Raw genomic sequence first — 16,614 nt, forward strand, 5'->3', positions numbered from 1 at the left:
CTACTCGGTTAAAGTGTACAATCTACTTCCATTATCCATAAGGATAATTAGTAAGTACTCACAGTGTAAATGCCCAAATTGTTTTATTAATAAATACTGATGTTCAGTTAACTTTGTTTCTACAATGAAAGATACTACTTCGTCAGTACTGGCTTGTAAAAAAAGATGTATTAGAATGATCGGAGTAATTAAATAAAGTATTTACGTCAGAATCGTACACCTTTGATAAAGTTGCTAACCTACGTTTTGATCGTTTGCTACTTTCCCCGAAATTCTTCCTGTGTCGATCATTTGAAAACGGCATCTCTTGTAGCTGCTCCTGGACTCCCCCTGTAAAATGTGTGCATTATTTTTATTTTTATTATTTTATTTTGTTAATTCTGAAAATTTTATGTAGCAGGAACACTATAAAAAAACAACTATTCATTTACTCTTTCAAGTATATAAAAATAATCAAACATACCTTCAACTTGAATTTCCATAAAAAAAACACATCAATTACTAATTCTGAGAAATATAAAACAGTTAACACGGTGACTAATAAGCGCACTGATTACAGTAATTGGCACTTCCTTGGATGAACTCACTTTCGATGCCGAAATACAAATGAATCCTTTGGAAATTTATTTCCTGCAGTGACATCATAATTCGAACATAAATATTGGAGGGCTGTCACCTACAGGGGGACCACCGCTGAACGCCCTTAAAGTGGTCACTCGCGAAAACAGCGCAATAGAAATGGCTATTAATTATTTTATTGGTAAGAATATGTGCAGAACTTACTAAAAAGAGAAAAAAATACATGAATGAACAATTTATGTAGCGCTATTTTTGTGAAAATACTTCAAGGGCGCTAAGAGATGAAAAAAGTTATGAGAGGTCTGTCTGATGAAACCCGGGGGACTGAACAACTTAGATTAACTGAATTTTCTATCATGTAGCAGTCAACTATTACCAAATAAGTCATAAACTCGGTGGAATAAATAATCATGAAAATATTTTAAGTTTACTGATTTTAATTATTGGAAACCAGGGCTGGTATTCTGAACGGAATCGCAAAAATATCGCTCTGTTAGCGTGTATTAGTGTTAAAAATGCGTTTTCTTCGCGCGCTTTTGTGTTCAGAACAACACCCTAGGTTTATTTTGTTGGAAGATATAATTTTTAAAGTAATTTTCACTACGCATCGTTGTAAGGTACAAAAAAATGTATTTGTGTTCCTATAATTTACTCAAATAACTCAATTTTGGGGGCATTCACAGCGAAAATGGAAATCAAGATGGGTAGAGTGGGTTTCGAAGCTCCGATCTCTGATCTCTGAGTTGCACTAGCCACGGGACCATAACCCGATTCTAATTTCAAATTTCATCTTTATAAATGAATGTTTAATATATTTATTTAAAATATTTTATTATCTTATTAACTAGAACCAACACACACGATTTTTACTCTCTTATCGATAATTTAGCTTACTCACTTGCGTCGATTATTTTATATTTTTTGGAGGCTACCGTGGTGTGACGGCTAAGATGCTCCCCTAAAGTTAAGCTAGGGTTTCCTAGGACAGCGATGCCCGCATCTTAACGGCCGTAGTGAACGGTGATGCGGTGGACAGCCGTCGTAACGGTGCCTAGAGAGTGGTTTCCTAGGAAAACGGTGTTATCAACACCATTTAACACCGTTTCTCTAGGAAACCCCTCTCTAGTCGACGTTACGACGGCTGTCCACCGCATCACCGTTCACTACGGCCGTTAAGATACGGGCACCGCTGTCCTAGGAAACCCTTGCTTTGGGGTTTCCTAGGACAGCGGCGCCCGTATCTTAGCGGCCGTAGTGAACGGTGATGCGGTGGACGGCCGTCGTAACGTTGATATAGTTTTATAATTCAAGGAACTTAAGTAGAAAATAAAAATAATCTTATGAACTATAGCATGTACATTAATCATAATTGAGAGAAAAACCAATGGTTAAGGGCGAGGCTAAGTATTCAATACGTAATGGGTAATTTAGATATTTATATTTGAATTTCGGGAAAAATATAACAAAGTTAGTATTTATTGGCATACAAGTTGTATTGTGAGATAATTAATGAAGCTCTGTAGTTTTATAACTTTAGATAATTGCTGTCGAAAAAAATTAAATAATTTTACTATAGGTTGCAGTTCATTTTAATTTTAAAACATGATTGAAATATTATGAATAAATTTATATAAACATAAATGTATTATTTTAAAATATTTATATTTTTAAGAATTTTTTATCGAAATATATAAATGCAATTGTAACACGATTCATCTATTAATTACGCATCATACAAGCGTGTACAAAAAGGAACAAAGTGAAGAATAACAGTCTATTTAAATATGTTTAATAGTGGTGAAGATATTAGGTTGGTTTGTTCATTTATTATTTTAAAATTAGGATTATTTAGATATTTATTAATTTCCAATTGTTCGAGTATATTAAGTTTACGCCCTTTGCTTTCAACATGTAATGGAATTGGTATATTTGAGAAATGAATTTTATGATTATTTTCAATTAAGTGATAGGCAAATTGAGAATCTGTTTTTTTTTATTTTTAAAGGATCTTATGTGTTCTGAATAGCATCTCAAATCATGAAATCAAATCCTGAAAAAGAAAATCGAGTAAAGATAAGTCCGCCTCGTAGTGTAATGGTTAGCCCATTTGCCTACCATGCTGAGATTCCGGGTATGATTCCAGATTCCAGAAAAGTTCTTAAGCGGTCTGTTGGTGCGTTCGCCTACCACTTTTTAGGTCATAGGTTCGATTCCTGGCAGGGTTGATGGACAATATTGTTTTCGAAGGTTGTTTAAACTGCAATGTTTCATTATTCCTGGAGTGGCACCTGAAGCGTAGGACTGATCACCTTACCTTTATATAACTGATCAATGATCAAAATACACTGTATTTAATTTACAAATGCAATTCACTATGCACCACTGGGTTCGGAAATAGGTTTTTTTTATTTAATTATTTATTACTTTGTGAAAAGGAATAACACGCTAAGCCTCTATTTTGAGGCTTGTCAGCAAGTGGGATATAGGGGATTTGGAGGGAGGTAATGAAAAATACACCGCAACACCCATTCCAATACAGGAAAAATCTGTCTTGGATTTTTCTGTTGCAATTGGCGGGAATCAAACCCGCCACGCCAGTTTCACAGTTGGCCGTCTAACCAACTGCGCCACGGCGCCTGTCTTGTTCTCTCTCTTTATTTGGAAAAAATGGACACAAATTATGTGCATAACAATTATACACATAACACCTGACACATATAATACATATTTGAACAACGTGATTGTTGGTAATTTAACTACCTCCACTGTCGAGTCTACGCGCCGACCATGTTCTAGGACCCGTTTCGTGTGCTCTTAAGTCTGAGAGATTGTTAGGACGATTAGGGTCTTTGGATAGGATTGTTTCTACTTTTGGTATTAGGATAATGGTTTTTGCGAGCAATTCAGTATTCTGACGAGAAGTTATTTCGCCTGAGTTCGATAGGGATCATGTAAGGATCTGTGTTAGGATTTTGCCAGTAGTGTCTTGATAATTTGATTTTCCTCTGTGATTTGGTATTTATACGTATTGTTTTTCTTCTGTTGCTTAAGTGTATGTTGTATAGGGCAAATTATTCGAATGTTTCCTACATGTATTTGGGTTTTGTGTCGTTGTTTGATTTGTTTGTATTACTACGTTTTTCTTCCTTTCCGAGGCGGGGTCTGGAGCGTGCGGCCGCGGTCTCAATTTGGAACTAACACTGTATTCCTTCACTGTCATACTGAGAAATTAGAAAAAGGTGATTGTGCTGACCATGTGTAAATACACAAATTGATTGAATGATTGATCACAAATTGACAATACTGCAGTGAGGGGTACAATGAAAGCTTTTAAAGTTTCATTGTTTTGTTATTTCCGCGGTTTGATTGTAAAGAAATATTAAATTTTCGCTGAATTAGTTTAAAAAAAATTGATATTGATATGCGAAACTGAAGAAAGACCAAGTTTTTATAAACAGTTTCGGGAAAGGGGTGGATGCTTTCATTATAATACATATGTATTGCCTTATAACATGAACATGGAGTGTCCTCCAATAAGGTTAGTCTCCATTTAATATAGCTCAATAAATAAATAAATAAAATAAATAAATTATTTTTTTAAATTGATTTATTTAAAGAAAACAACAGCCATTATAACAAAAAAATAAAAATTAACAAATAAACCAAAATTATAGGCCAATTATGGTTATCTATACATAGTGTCAAAAAAAGAAGAAAAAAAGCGTACGTTGAAATAGCCACCCCGCATCATTCCACGCGTAAAAAAATAAATAAAATATTACAATAATAATGAAATAGTAAAAAAATAAAGTTTTTTGTTTACTCGGACTTAAAAATCCTTTCGCTTGTGGATCCATACGGAGTAATACGGAGCTATAAGTCCTCCCTTCTTTCTTCTTTCAAACAAGAGAAAATAATTACAATATTAAATACAAAAAATAAAATATTAGGTAGGTACAGTTAGATTAAATTGAAAATATTATTTTTAATTAGGATTCTAGCGCCTTTTAAAATTGGTTTAAAGTGAGGAAATATATATCTATTTCAGCAAAAAACGTGTTATAATTATGTACAATTCTGGGCAAAGATGCATTTTTATTATTATTATTATTCGTGCTTAAAACATCAACATAAAATAATTGTTGCAGCCGAGTTGTACGTTGAGGGATACGAATTTTAATTTTCTCAAGCCGTTGAGGGCAATCTAAGTTGTTATTGCATATTTTGTAAAGAAAAACGGTATCATTGATGATTCTTCTAGATTGTAAGGTATCGATTTTGTAATAACTTTTCAATGAAGTAATAATTTGTAGATTGATACAAAGTATAGATAATCATAATTTTGTAATTATATTACAAAGTGTCACTTTGATCATTATGAAATTTAATCATTCAACAATAACTTTAATATTCTCCTAAAAATAATCATTGTTCTAACGAAAATGTTGATGAATTGTCTATTCTTGTTCAAAGTTTAAACATAAACTTAGATCAAATACTTTTTACGGAATACTGGATAAATAAAAAAATAATGTAATTGAAAATGAATGGATGTACATTTTAGATACTACTCATTCCAAAATTATGGTATTGCATGTATATTAAGAATGAAATTCAAGTTGTGGTTTCAGAAATCGTAAAAGATCAGGCTAATGCCCTAAAATATATATTACAGAATATACCAAGATATTGGCAATATAGACGTAGATCTTTCTCAGTGACAAACATACACCCTCAAAAAAAATGAGCTCCGTTTAAATAAAAATATTCATTTTATAGAAAAACATGAATATATCAGATGCTGGCCATACAAATACATACGAATACTTGCACCTATCTTACCATTGACTATAACCAATGACAAGAAGTATAATCAATAATAAATACGGGGAAAGAACTCTAGAGTACAATATACCAAAAGTATATAATATGCTCCCATTAAATATAAAAAAACTAAAAACTTATAAGGCTCAAGAGAAAGAAGTATGCTGAAAATTTGGCTTTTAGAACGTGGTTTTCATGTTGATTTTTTGTGTTTTCTTTTTTATTTGGACGATACTTTATTTTTCTGCGTGTAACATATTTTCGATGCACATGGGAAAACATAGTAATAAGAGTTTTTATATGTTATAGAATTTAAGAGATAAGATTATATTATATATGTATGAACTTAACTATAAGCACCTGCTGACGAACTGCATTTTATGCAGTTCAGTCGGACTTGATATTTTTTATTTCAATTTTTGTATGTTTTTGATACATAAAAAAATAAGTTAAAAAATGTTCCCACAAGAATGTTTTTAAAAAATATATGTTTATACCACACAATGAGTAAAACTAAAATGGTTGCGAAGACTGCAGTTTTTTCATTTATTACAAACTACAACTAAGCACTATTCAACAATTATTTGAATTGAAACCAGCACGTAAAAATCAAACGATATCTATCTGGACTCAAATATCAAATTAAGAGCTAAATTACATAGAAAAAGACATGTTTATTTAAATGACATGCATTGTGAAATAAGTAAAACTAAACTCTTAACACCGTATGGTATCCTTAAAACAGAATTCCCTAGTGAGAGGAACTCTTAAATTAATTCCGTAAAAACATTAGAATGGTATGGTAATACAAAATTATAAGAAAAATATAAATAAAAAACATAATGCCAATCATATTCTTTCCTTAAATTCGTTATAATTTCAACCTTTTTATTTCTATTCACTGGATTTTGGGGAATGAAATATAATATTAACTTCCATTCATTATATGATAAAAACATATTCTTATCAGTGCATCCCTGTAACTAAAAAGAGCTTCGCGATCGCGCCTCTGGGAGTAGTTTGACGTTAACAAAAAATGATAAATACATATGAATATGAATTGCATTAAGCTTTGTTAATCACTCTTGAACAAATATTTACCAATGAAAAGTGACAAAATCCTTTATTCAAAAAAAATTACACGCCTTCATTACACAAGCAGGCATTTTGGTTTCGATTCTTAACATCATGTGGCTGGCGGTCGAAGAACGACTAAATAAGCATCGGGCATGACTGAGCGTTCGGGCATTAGTTAAGTGTCATCATTTTTGAGGGCTCCGGGCATGTCTATGTGTATTAATATGTCAATGGCTGCAGTGATCGCCACCATGGGGGAACCCGACAAGGCACCAAAAGAAGAAGAAACAGTTTTTGTTTATCCCGCTGACAAGCCGGTTTCGCTGTGTGCAGGTTTTTTAAAATTATTTAACTAACGTGTATCTGAGTGTATTAGCGGCAAAACTTATAATTCTCCACAAAAAACGAAAAATTAGTTATTGATGCCAAGATAAACTATGTTTAAAAACCTACTTACCTAAATAATAGCGTAATTCAAAACCGTCTCTAAATCTTGCAAAAACAAATTTCAATTATGCGACTTGACACCGCAAACTTAGTATTCTCCATTGAGTTGGTGAAGCATAATTAGAAATCTCACAATTCTTATTTCAAAGCTTTTCGAAAATATCTCATTAACTCCTTCGATGGAGATTTCTAAGTTCATCTCATAGAATTAAGAATAGTCCAAAAGGAGCGTAGAATCATATTTGATTACATCAGACTGTGTCCAATAATTCCCCTACTCCGCCTTACTTTCGCCGCTAGCATTCGTGAAGTCGCCGGGCAATGTTGCTTGATGGGGAAAAAAAATCAAAACAAATCTTATTTTCATTTATTTTATTTTTATCTCTAATTCTTAATATTTCATATTTTCGACACTTGACCCTTGTGCAATATTTACACACATGTCCACCCTCATTCCAATATAACACCCACTCACCCACCTTCTCACTATCACTTACACTCACACAAACACACTAGTATGTATTGTACGTGTATTTAATGTATTTCTGTGGATATCTGTCATTGGTTTTATTATCTGTAAATTTAATTTCTTATATTTTTGTTACATGTATTACTGTTGATATCCCCAATAAATAAAAAATAAAAAATGTACGGTAAAAAAAAAGTAATCTGTTAATTACACTAAAATTTTATTGTGCACGCGGAAACTTTGATTGACACAACAGAGTAGATAAGCAAAGGGTCAATTAATAAGAGTAATTGAATTAATGAACTTTGAACTTAAAATATAAAACAAATTTCATTTGACATAAAACGGATATTTTTATATCATGTTAAATAATATTTAATGTTTTAAAGATAATGTCGCTCAAATGTCCCCCACGGCGTTGTTTAATCTGAGGTCTAATTTTCATTAATTCTTTCGTTAGATGAGCAAAGTAGGGTAAACAAATTTACTACCCTGGCAACACTAATGAAATTTCCATTTTGTTTCTTCGACAATCTGACAGTTGGAAAAATAATTCAATTTTTAAGTAATGCATTTGTTATATTCACATTCATTTGCAAATTACAGATGAAATGTGATTGCATCCTGTTTCTTAGCAGTATTTCTAAACTTTATAAGGACACAACACGGCATAGTTGAATTCAAATCAGGAGTTGCGTATTGAGCGACGTCTACAAAGAAACCAATGGGTCAAAACATAAACCTACTCATTTATGAGTAGTTAAGTCGCCTTCTGTTTGATGTGCGTATGCGGTTTCTGGACTATTCTAAATTCTATGGTTCGTCTATTCTAATGAATAAAATAGTTACTGCTTGTTTATTTGTGGCAATAAAGAAAAACGAATCAATTTAAAACCCGTATTTCCATTTTTAAATTTTCTGTCATATTTTCGTCTCGTCATCTATGGTCAAGTTCGTTATTTCTATCGAGCGGTGTAATTGTATAACACACTCGCACATAGTTTAGTGTGTTGCTTTGTCTGTTCCCAAATCTCGGCTCTCCGCTTCCCTTATCGCATCGCCTTACATGTGTGAAGAAATCGGCAGCCTCTGCGTCAGCGATTCCTCACATCACATTTCAGTTTGTGAAGGAAGTCCCAAGCGTCTGGACATCATGCCTAACATTAAAGTATTTGGGGGCTCTTCGCACCCGTCTTTAACCCAAAAAATAGTGGACAGGCTCGGATTGGAGATAGGAAGAGCCGTGACCAAAAAGTTCAGTAACTTGGAGACATGGTGAGTACCTAACTAAAACATTTTAACTACTGCATTTTAGATTTAAAAGATTCTTTGCCAATATTTCCGGTTGTGATTTTTCTGCAGCGCGCGTATTATTTAATATATTATATTTTACTGTGTTTTAAATATGTTTGATTTGAGTGTAAAATCTAATATTATATAGCGGCGTAAAACCTCTAATAAAAACGGTGAAATCAGTGTTGGAATAGCTTATTATCAATTAGATACTCTTAAGTGTTTTTTCTTGCCCCCGAAATTAATATTTGTGTGTTTTACTAAAATATTTATGATACGAATAGAATTTTAGATATTTACGAACACAATTTTTTTAGGGTTTCAAATGCGATGCTGTTATTTTAGTTATATATTAATGTAAGCAAAATTTTCAAAATACCAGTTGTAAAAATGTATTATATTTATTAACTTTTTAATATTTAAAAATATTTATTTTTATTTTTATACTATACGAAATAATTTTTAGAATATTATTATTAGGTATAGGTTTAACATATTTAAAACTTTAGTTATTAAATATAATTTAGTCAACAAAAAAAGTTTATAAGTTTTAACTAGGTTTATTAATTTTTATTTTACATATTTATATACCTCTACTATGTATATATTTATATTTATATATATGTATAAGGGGCGTGCGGTGGGGTTTTTTTTTATTAAGGAAGTAATTGATAAATAGGTAATTGGTACGTAATAATATACACTGCCCTTCAGAAATAAAAGACAAACTAAATAGTATATAGATATAATTAGAAATAATAATTTTAATTTTACGTATGTAGTGATAAATTGTAATAACAAATCAACTAACTTCACTTTATATAATATGATAAATAACTGCGAAGTATTTTGTGGCGTTATATTTTATTTGACTGAATTGCAGTGAAACCAAAATAGATATTATCTTGATAAAAAACATGGCTTTTTAACGAAAAATAATGGGTCATTATTTGAACCCAAAAAATCAGTAGTAGATTATAATTTTTTTTCTTATACCAAATAAACATTATATTGATGTAATGTTTGAATTAAATTAAACGTTTTATTTTGTATTCCTACTCCATCACAAAATAATTTTAATACTATGTTCTGTGCTAAAATACCAAAATCGCATCCGTGCTGCGCGGCGTTGCCTCCGCTTCGCGTCTAAACTGCATGAAAAATGTACGAAAAATAATGTATCGGTATTTTACGATTGCTTCCACAGCCTAATGAGAATTTTAATCTGCGACTGCGCGCGGATTGCGCGTTCAGTACGGCGCTGGAACGGAATTTCGAATATGGTTCTATTGCGATCGTTCTTTTCTAGAGATTCATATACAGCCAGCCAATAGCAAGTAGCAAGTACGCGCCGATTGGTACGCGTATGACAGCGCTGACGAATGGATGTGTTTGGGGTTACGTTGATTAAAAAAAATAAATTATAAGGTGATTTTAAAACTCCTCCGCAATGTATCCTGGTTATTAATAAAACTATTATTACATTATTTGTTTATAGTAATCTAAATGTTAGGTATTATGACTGATAATTAATTTATTAAACGTGCTATTTTATGAACATTATTTGGCTAAATGTAGAAGAACTAATGGTTCCATGCGTTCTATGAACGGACCACGCATGATATATTTATATATATCTCGAGAAGAGCTTTATAATATTATAAAATCTTTAGAAAATATCTTCTCAAGAGCAGTGCAGGTATTTACGAAGACTATTGAAGAGACCCACTAATAGGGTATTATTACCTTTTTTTTATTTTGCAAAAAAAATAAAAATAAAATTACGATGGTAATTTTACAATTTTTTGTTATTTCTATGTCCACGCGTTAATTTTTCAGAGCGGTTTAAAAGCGTATACTTTGAATTGGCGCCAAAACGACCATTCGGATGCCGAATGGGCTTGTGACGTCACGCGATACGATTCCAACTGACCGTTCAAACAAGTTCATATAAATTTGTATAGCCTGCGTGTTATTTTTGTTGTAATCAGTTGTTTTACACTGTTTCAACTAATTAACGCGCATAAAATGTCTTTAGTTATAAAATATAAGTACTGTTTAGTTCCGATGTGCACAGCACTACGGTGAAGACTCCAAATAAAGCTTTTTTGGCCATTCCTAGTACCTAATGAAAAAATGAGGAAAAATGGTTAAAAGGACTTGAACGTTATGAAACGAGATGTTAAAAAAAACAAACCACTATACTTTTTTCCGAAGGTCTTGTTCAGTACACAACATTAAATTTAATGATGTTGACTGTAGACTACATCATTAAATTTAGTATTGTACACCAATTGCCACATATCTTGACCATTTTTTGTTACATGAAGGTAAAATGATCAGTCCTACGCTTCAGGTACCAGTCCAGGGACTTTTTTGGTGAATATTCAGGTGTAAAAACACCCTTTTAAATAAATATTTTATATCATCCATATCGAGAATCGAACCCAAGGCCTCTCACATGGCAGGCCAACTCGTTGGCTATTACACCACGAGGCCGACAACCTACTTACGTACTTTTGTTACTAAGTTTAATTTGTGGATACCTATTATTGGTTCTGAGCCTACGAAATATTTCTTAAATATGTAGAACTTCTAAATAAATAATAAATAAAATTATTAAAAAATCGCTGTATGAAAACCTACCTTATTTATTTTTGAAATTTATTGCATTCACTAAATGGCAACTGACCTTGAGACGCTGGACAGGTAGGAATTTATTGTTTCCTGGACTTCATCGCAAATCAACGTCACCGAGTACGCTTTGGTTCTAACTTTTTGTTCTGGGGTGACTCGACCTTTTACCATTCAAATATCACCCGTCGATATGTTAATAAGCTAATCACATTTAATAAAAAAAAGGCATCAACACGCACTTGCGCAACAGAGATGTTTACAAGCAATTTTATTTTATGGGTTATGTTGTGTCAAAGTCACGTTACTTCCCTTCTGCATTAAATGTACGCGAAACAATATATTTAAAGTACATGCAAATACATAACACAATTATTTAAATGAATACATTCTATGAACAAACGTGATATATTTCCTTATTTAGCGTAGCTTCCTTTACATTTCTATACTCGGAACTTAAAAAGTTTGTATTGGATGATAAAAAAATACCCATCATGATTATATCTATTTTGGGCAAGTTATCGGATTTTCCTTGTAAAAAACCAATGTCAATCATAATGCAATGGAAGTTTATAAATGGAAACAAAAAAAAAACAAAGGAAAAGACGAAATTTAACTTTAAAAAACAAATAAAAAGCTACAAGCCGCCCGCGTTAGACGATCTCAGTTTAGGATTTGAGTGAACGTAGAATCCATAAGTCACGCGTGACGTCATCAACCTTTTGGTCAGTTACGGGCCGTTTTATTTCTTTTAAACTTTAAATAGGAAATTATAAATGAAAACATTAGTTTCAGATGTTTATAGTAAAATGCTCGCAATCATAAAAATATTCTTTAAATACTCAAAATCAAATACCCCATTGTCTAGGTCATTATTTTATATTGTAAATAATGTTAAATAATATTATTTAAAAACATGAATGAGGAAGTTCAGTGGTTTTTTTAAATTTTTGATTTGTTAATAGACTGTTAAACTAAGTCATTTTAAAAAAAAAAAAATTATATATCGTATTATCGGCGCTACGATTTTTCAAAGTTTTGTATTTCTGAAATAACTCCGCGTGTAACGCCAGAGGTTCATTTCCGCTTATTCTCATTCAGTTCTTCCCATTGGTCCAGAAGCGACAAGCAGACCGGAAATCTTCCATAGCTCTCAGATCATAGGTTGATTCACATGAACCAGTGACTTTATTTAAAGTAGTGCGTTTTTATCAAAATATTTTTTATTATTTTTTCTGTACATTTTCAAGAAACTTTGGCATACAATTTAATGTTTAATTTTTACCCTGCGTAAGAAAACATTTTTTGTATCCAATTTCCCGTAGGGCTGAAGTTCCTCATTGGAAGTGTTTACAGTTCCAGTATATTTAATGAAAAGGAGGAGAAATAGTTAAAATATGGAATGAAGCTTAAATATGTTTTGTCTCAAAAAACAGGTACAAATTAGTATAAAGCAGAGTGGCCTCTATCCGATTTTTTAGATCACAGCGATCAATCGTAAAAACTTAAATGTATAACGTCAATGCACGAGTCAGCTTATGCTATACAGATGCGATACACAATTATTTAGTGGACATGGAATTGAGGTAAACACGTTTAGAATACGATGTTTTTTAAATAATACGATAAACATAACATTTTAAATTTATATCCTTAGTTATGAAACGAAACGTTTCGTGTTGTCGTGGTCAGCGCGTTTATCGTGCAAGAGGACTCGGGTTCGGTTCTCGACATGGTTGACGTGAAATGTTTCTTCAAAAATCGCACTTTTTCTTTTTTCCAATTGTTCCAAGAAGCTAAACTTTTAGATCTAATTGTTTTCAATGTTTAAAATATATATTTAAGAACCAAAATTGATTTACAAGTAATTCAAATAGATTAAGTCAAAGAAGGAATCGTGTGTTAGTAAAAACCACATTGTAAAACGAGGCTCGCACAGAGACATGCATACTTTATAGGCCCAAATTTGTTTAATTATTTTTTACTGATAATATCTCATTGATTAGAAACTTTCAAAATGTTCATTCTTTTAAAAAACATGCACTATCCTGGATTCAAACTAAAGATATGAACTCTTTTTTCTATGATTTGTTTTGTTGCCCTTTAATAAAAATAAATATTTTTGTGTTTTTTTAAATACTTTTTATTTCCTTTTGTAATTAATATAAAAAAATATTGTATTATCTTTTGCAGAATATTTTTTTTTTCTTTCTTATGTTACACAAAAATATTTTAACTGTCCATTATTTATTATAGGAGCAAAAATTCATTAACATTTCTTGTATACCTACGAACAGGCCATGCCTTTGTCGGATTTTTTTGTTTGCTATTTTTACTATTAATATGTTTTTCATTGCTACGTAATTATGCTTTATTTTTTTAATACTCTGTTTTATCACTTATGTTTATTGTAAAAAAACAACAAAAAAAAATAAATTAAAAAAGTGTTTTAAAATTATAATATTCCATAGTCCCTGAAACTGCTACCTGAAGAAAAAGACTGTTCATTTTACCCTCATGATACAAAAAATATCAAGATAAACTGCGATTGACTTACCAGTGCAGTTCCCTATACACCATTAGGTGCGGAAATGGAATGATATTAATAAAACTAAATGCAGCGTTTTTGCATCTGTTACATAATGGTTCGGTATTTCGCTTCAGGTGAATTCAGGAACAATAAAATATTGGAGATCTAACAACCTTTAAAAGCAATATTACACTTGCTTATAATATATAACAGTCGACTATCGCCGGCTATCGGCGACTGTTATATGCCAGGGTGGTCCTTCGGGCCAACATTTGTCATTCTTTAACGCCCAAACTCGAATATAAACAATGAACGATAAACGAGAATATAAACAGTGTTACGCTTAAAGGTTTATTTTGAAAATAAAAATCCAACTATCTTACCTCAGAAAAAAAAAAGAGATTTTTATCTGTCATTAGTGCAACGTATTTTTGCTGCTAATGTCACCTTTGTAAAAAATATACAAATACATAAAAATACATTTTTAAAATATTTACTTTACTCAACACCCATATATAGAATAGTCGTTTAGGTAATTCAGTAAATATTTTTAAATTCTATTTTTATTTGTTTATTTTTCCATACATATTTACTACAACTACATAGAACTTTATTAACAAATATACTCTTTAAAAAAACATCTTAAAATTAAGCTATAACATAATTTGGAAAAAATTACCACAAAGTTTTTAGCGTCTGAGCGTGGGCTATTCCTTGTTTAATAATCAATAAGTTTAAAGCATATAAATATGGTATGACATGACCATGAATAGAAAATAAAAGGAAAACAAAATTAACGTATTATGCTGATATTTCAAAATTTTAACCTCAAAGTGCATAACTTTATCAATTTATTTCATTTAAAACGAATAAAAGCAAAATTTACAAACAGAAAAAGGGACTTACTTGCGTATTTGAGAGCGCATAATCGAATAGCCTTGTTGTTGAGATAATAGATAACCTCAAAATTAGCACACATTACTTTTCGTAAATAGCGTAAATCGAGAAACATTATTTATTGTTATTGAATTGAAAGGTTAAAACTTTACAATGTGACATATAAACGGTGTTTATTTACAAATTAGAGCAAAGTTTTGTACATAAATTTATATATTGATTATTATTTTATGTTAGCAGTCATCTATTTAGTTTTTGTAAATAAACTTTACGTAAAAGATACGTATGCTTTTAGTTCTTGAAAATGGTTATATTACTTTTTAAATTTATATCATTTCTCTAACATTTTTCTTTGTAAAGGAAAAATAAGAAACCTGCTGAGAAGCCGGTTTCGCGGTTTAGTGGGTTTCATTATTTATTCTTTTATATTTTTCTGTTCATGTTTACCTTCTTAAATAGAAATAATTACAAAAAAAAACATGACATTTTAAAATGAGTTTTTTTAAAGTTATAAGCGAGAAATTTAGACTGCTTTTTCTTTCATGTGAGTGCTTTCTTCCTCATACACAGCGCTAAGACAATGCAATACGGAATGAACTTTAAATGACAAAAATTTCACATAAAGATAGAGGTCGAATTCCTGTCCGCCAATTTATTCGATGGTTGAACATCCCACGGCACCACGAAATAACATAGGGTGGATTCATTAATAGTTATTTTTTTGGTTATTTTATTTATCAATAGGCAGGTAAAAACACGAAACAGTACACCATGAGGCCCACTAATCTCCACCAGATTTCTTTTAGCAATTTTTTTACCCGCTAGCAGAAACTAAATAAATGAAACCAAAAAGAAAATAATAAATATGTGTCCACCCACCCTAATTTTATCGGACTAAGTGAATTGGCGCCATACGTGTGAAACGGGTCCTGTGAAACGGGTCATGGGTCAACGGGTGAAAATCATTTTTCGAATAATAATGTATAGGATAGGATGTTCACTATGCCAATAATCGAATCCAAAATATCGAGAGTGGTAGGCGAATGCGACTACCACTACACAACGAGGCGGACTTATCTCCACTCTTATTTATTTATTTATTTTATTGACATAAACGGCAAATCTGCCTTTTACAAAAATTTATATTAATAACATATTTGGCTTAGTATATATATTTTTTAAAACATAAATTTCCTTATACCCAAGATTTATAAAAAAAAAATAACCAAAAAATTATACAAGATTTTTATTTAAGAAATTAACCTAAAAATTAAACAGCATATTCAGTAGAAAGTTTAAATAATTCAAGAATAAAAGTAAAAAACAAAATTAAATAATAAAACATTCTACAGTAATACAACAAGAAAAGCATAAGTACTCTTTCATACAGCCGGTCAAAGTGAACAAAAAACTGTATATATCATGAAATGCATGAATAAATAAATATTATTACCATTCACCATCTTTGAAAAAGTTCAATAGGTTTGTTCTATAGGAAAAATACCCTACACTAAATATATCAGATACGTGGAAATAACTATTGCCAAGTTCATGAAGTCAGTTTAATACGGCATTACAAGTATACACTGTCCGTGAATTGTTGCTACAAAACGGTGGCACCTGTCTAGTCATTCTTCCAGGCACCCTGAAGTTGATGAGAGATAATAGTTCAGGGCAATCCCATATTGATTTATATAATTTTGAATTTGAATTTATTCAGGATAACTTAAAAATAATATGATAAAAATCGATGCACCCTTATTTTATGTATGGTGTAAATACACACGTGTCGTGTACTGATAAACCTTTCCCTCACTAAGCATCTAAAAATCACTCATGATCCGAACGGGGGGACCAAACGACC

The 16,614-nt window shown here is 31.3% G+C and overlaps 1 protein-coding gene across 3 annotated transcripts in view; it reads left to right on the forward strand.

The window, feature by feature from the left end:
* The first annotated feature begins 8,365 nt into the window (after positions 1 to 8,365).
* Positions 8,366 to 16,614, forward strand: part of LOC148279106 (ribose-phosphate pyrophosphokinase 2-like) — a 43,291-nt gene continuing 35,042 nt past the window's right edge. For 2 of the 3 annotated variants that reach the window (XM_088230436.1, XM_088230438.1), the window contains exon 1: positions 8,366 to 8,671. In XM_088230436.1, coding sequence (XP_088086562.1) covers positions 8,463 to 8,671 — 209 coding nt within the window. In that variant the 5' untranslated portion in view covers positions 8,366 to 8,462. The remainder of the gene's footprint in view (positions 8,672 to 16,614) is intronic. The other variant, XM_088230437.1, reaches the window with a different exon arrangement.

This window comes from Micrasema longulum, unplaced genomic scaffold (genome assembly GCF_059751315.1).
Source record: "Micrasema longulum isolate JH-2025_06_02 unplaced genomic scaffold, ASM5975131v1 h1tg000765l, whole genome shotgun sequence".
NCBI lineage: Eukaryota > Metazoa > Arthropoda > Insecta > Trichoptera > Brachycentridae > Micrasema > Micrasema longulum.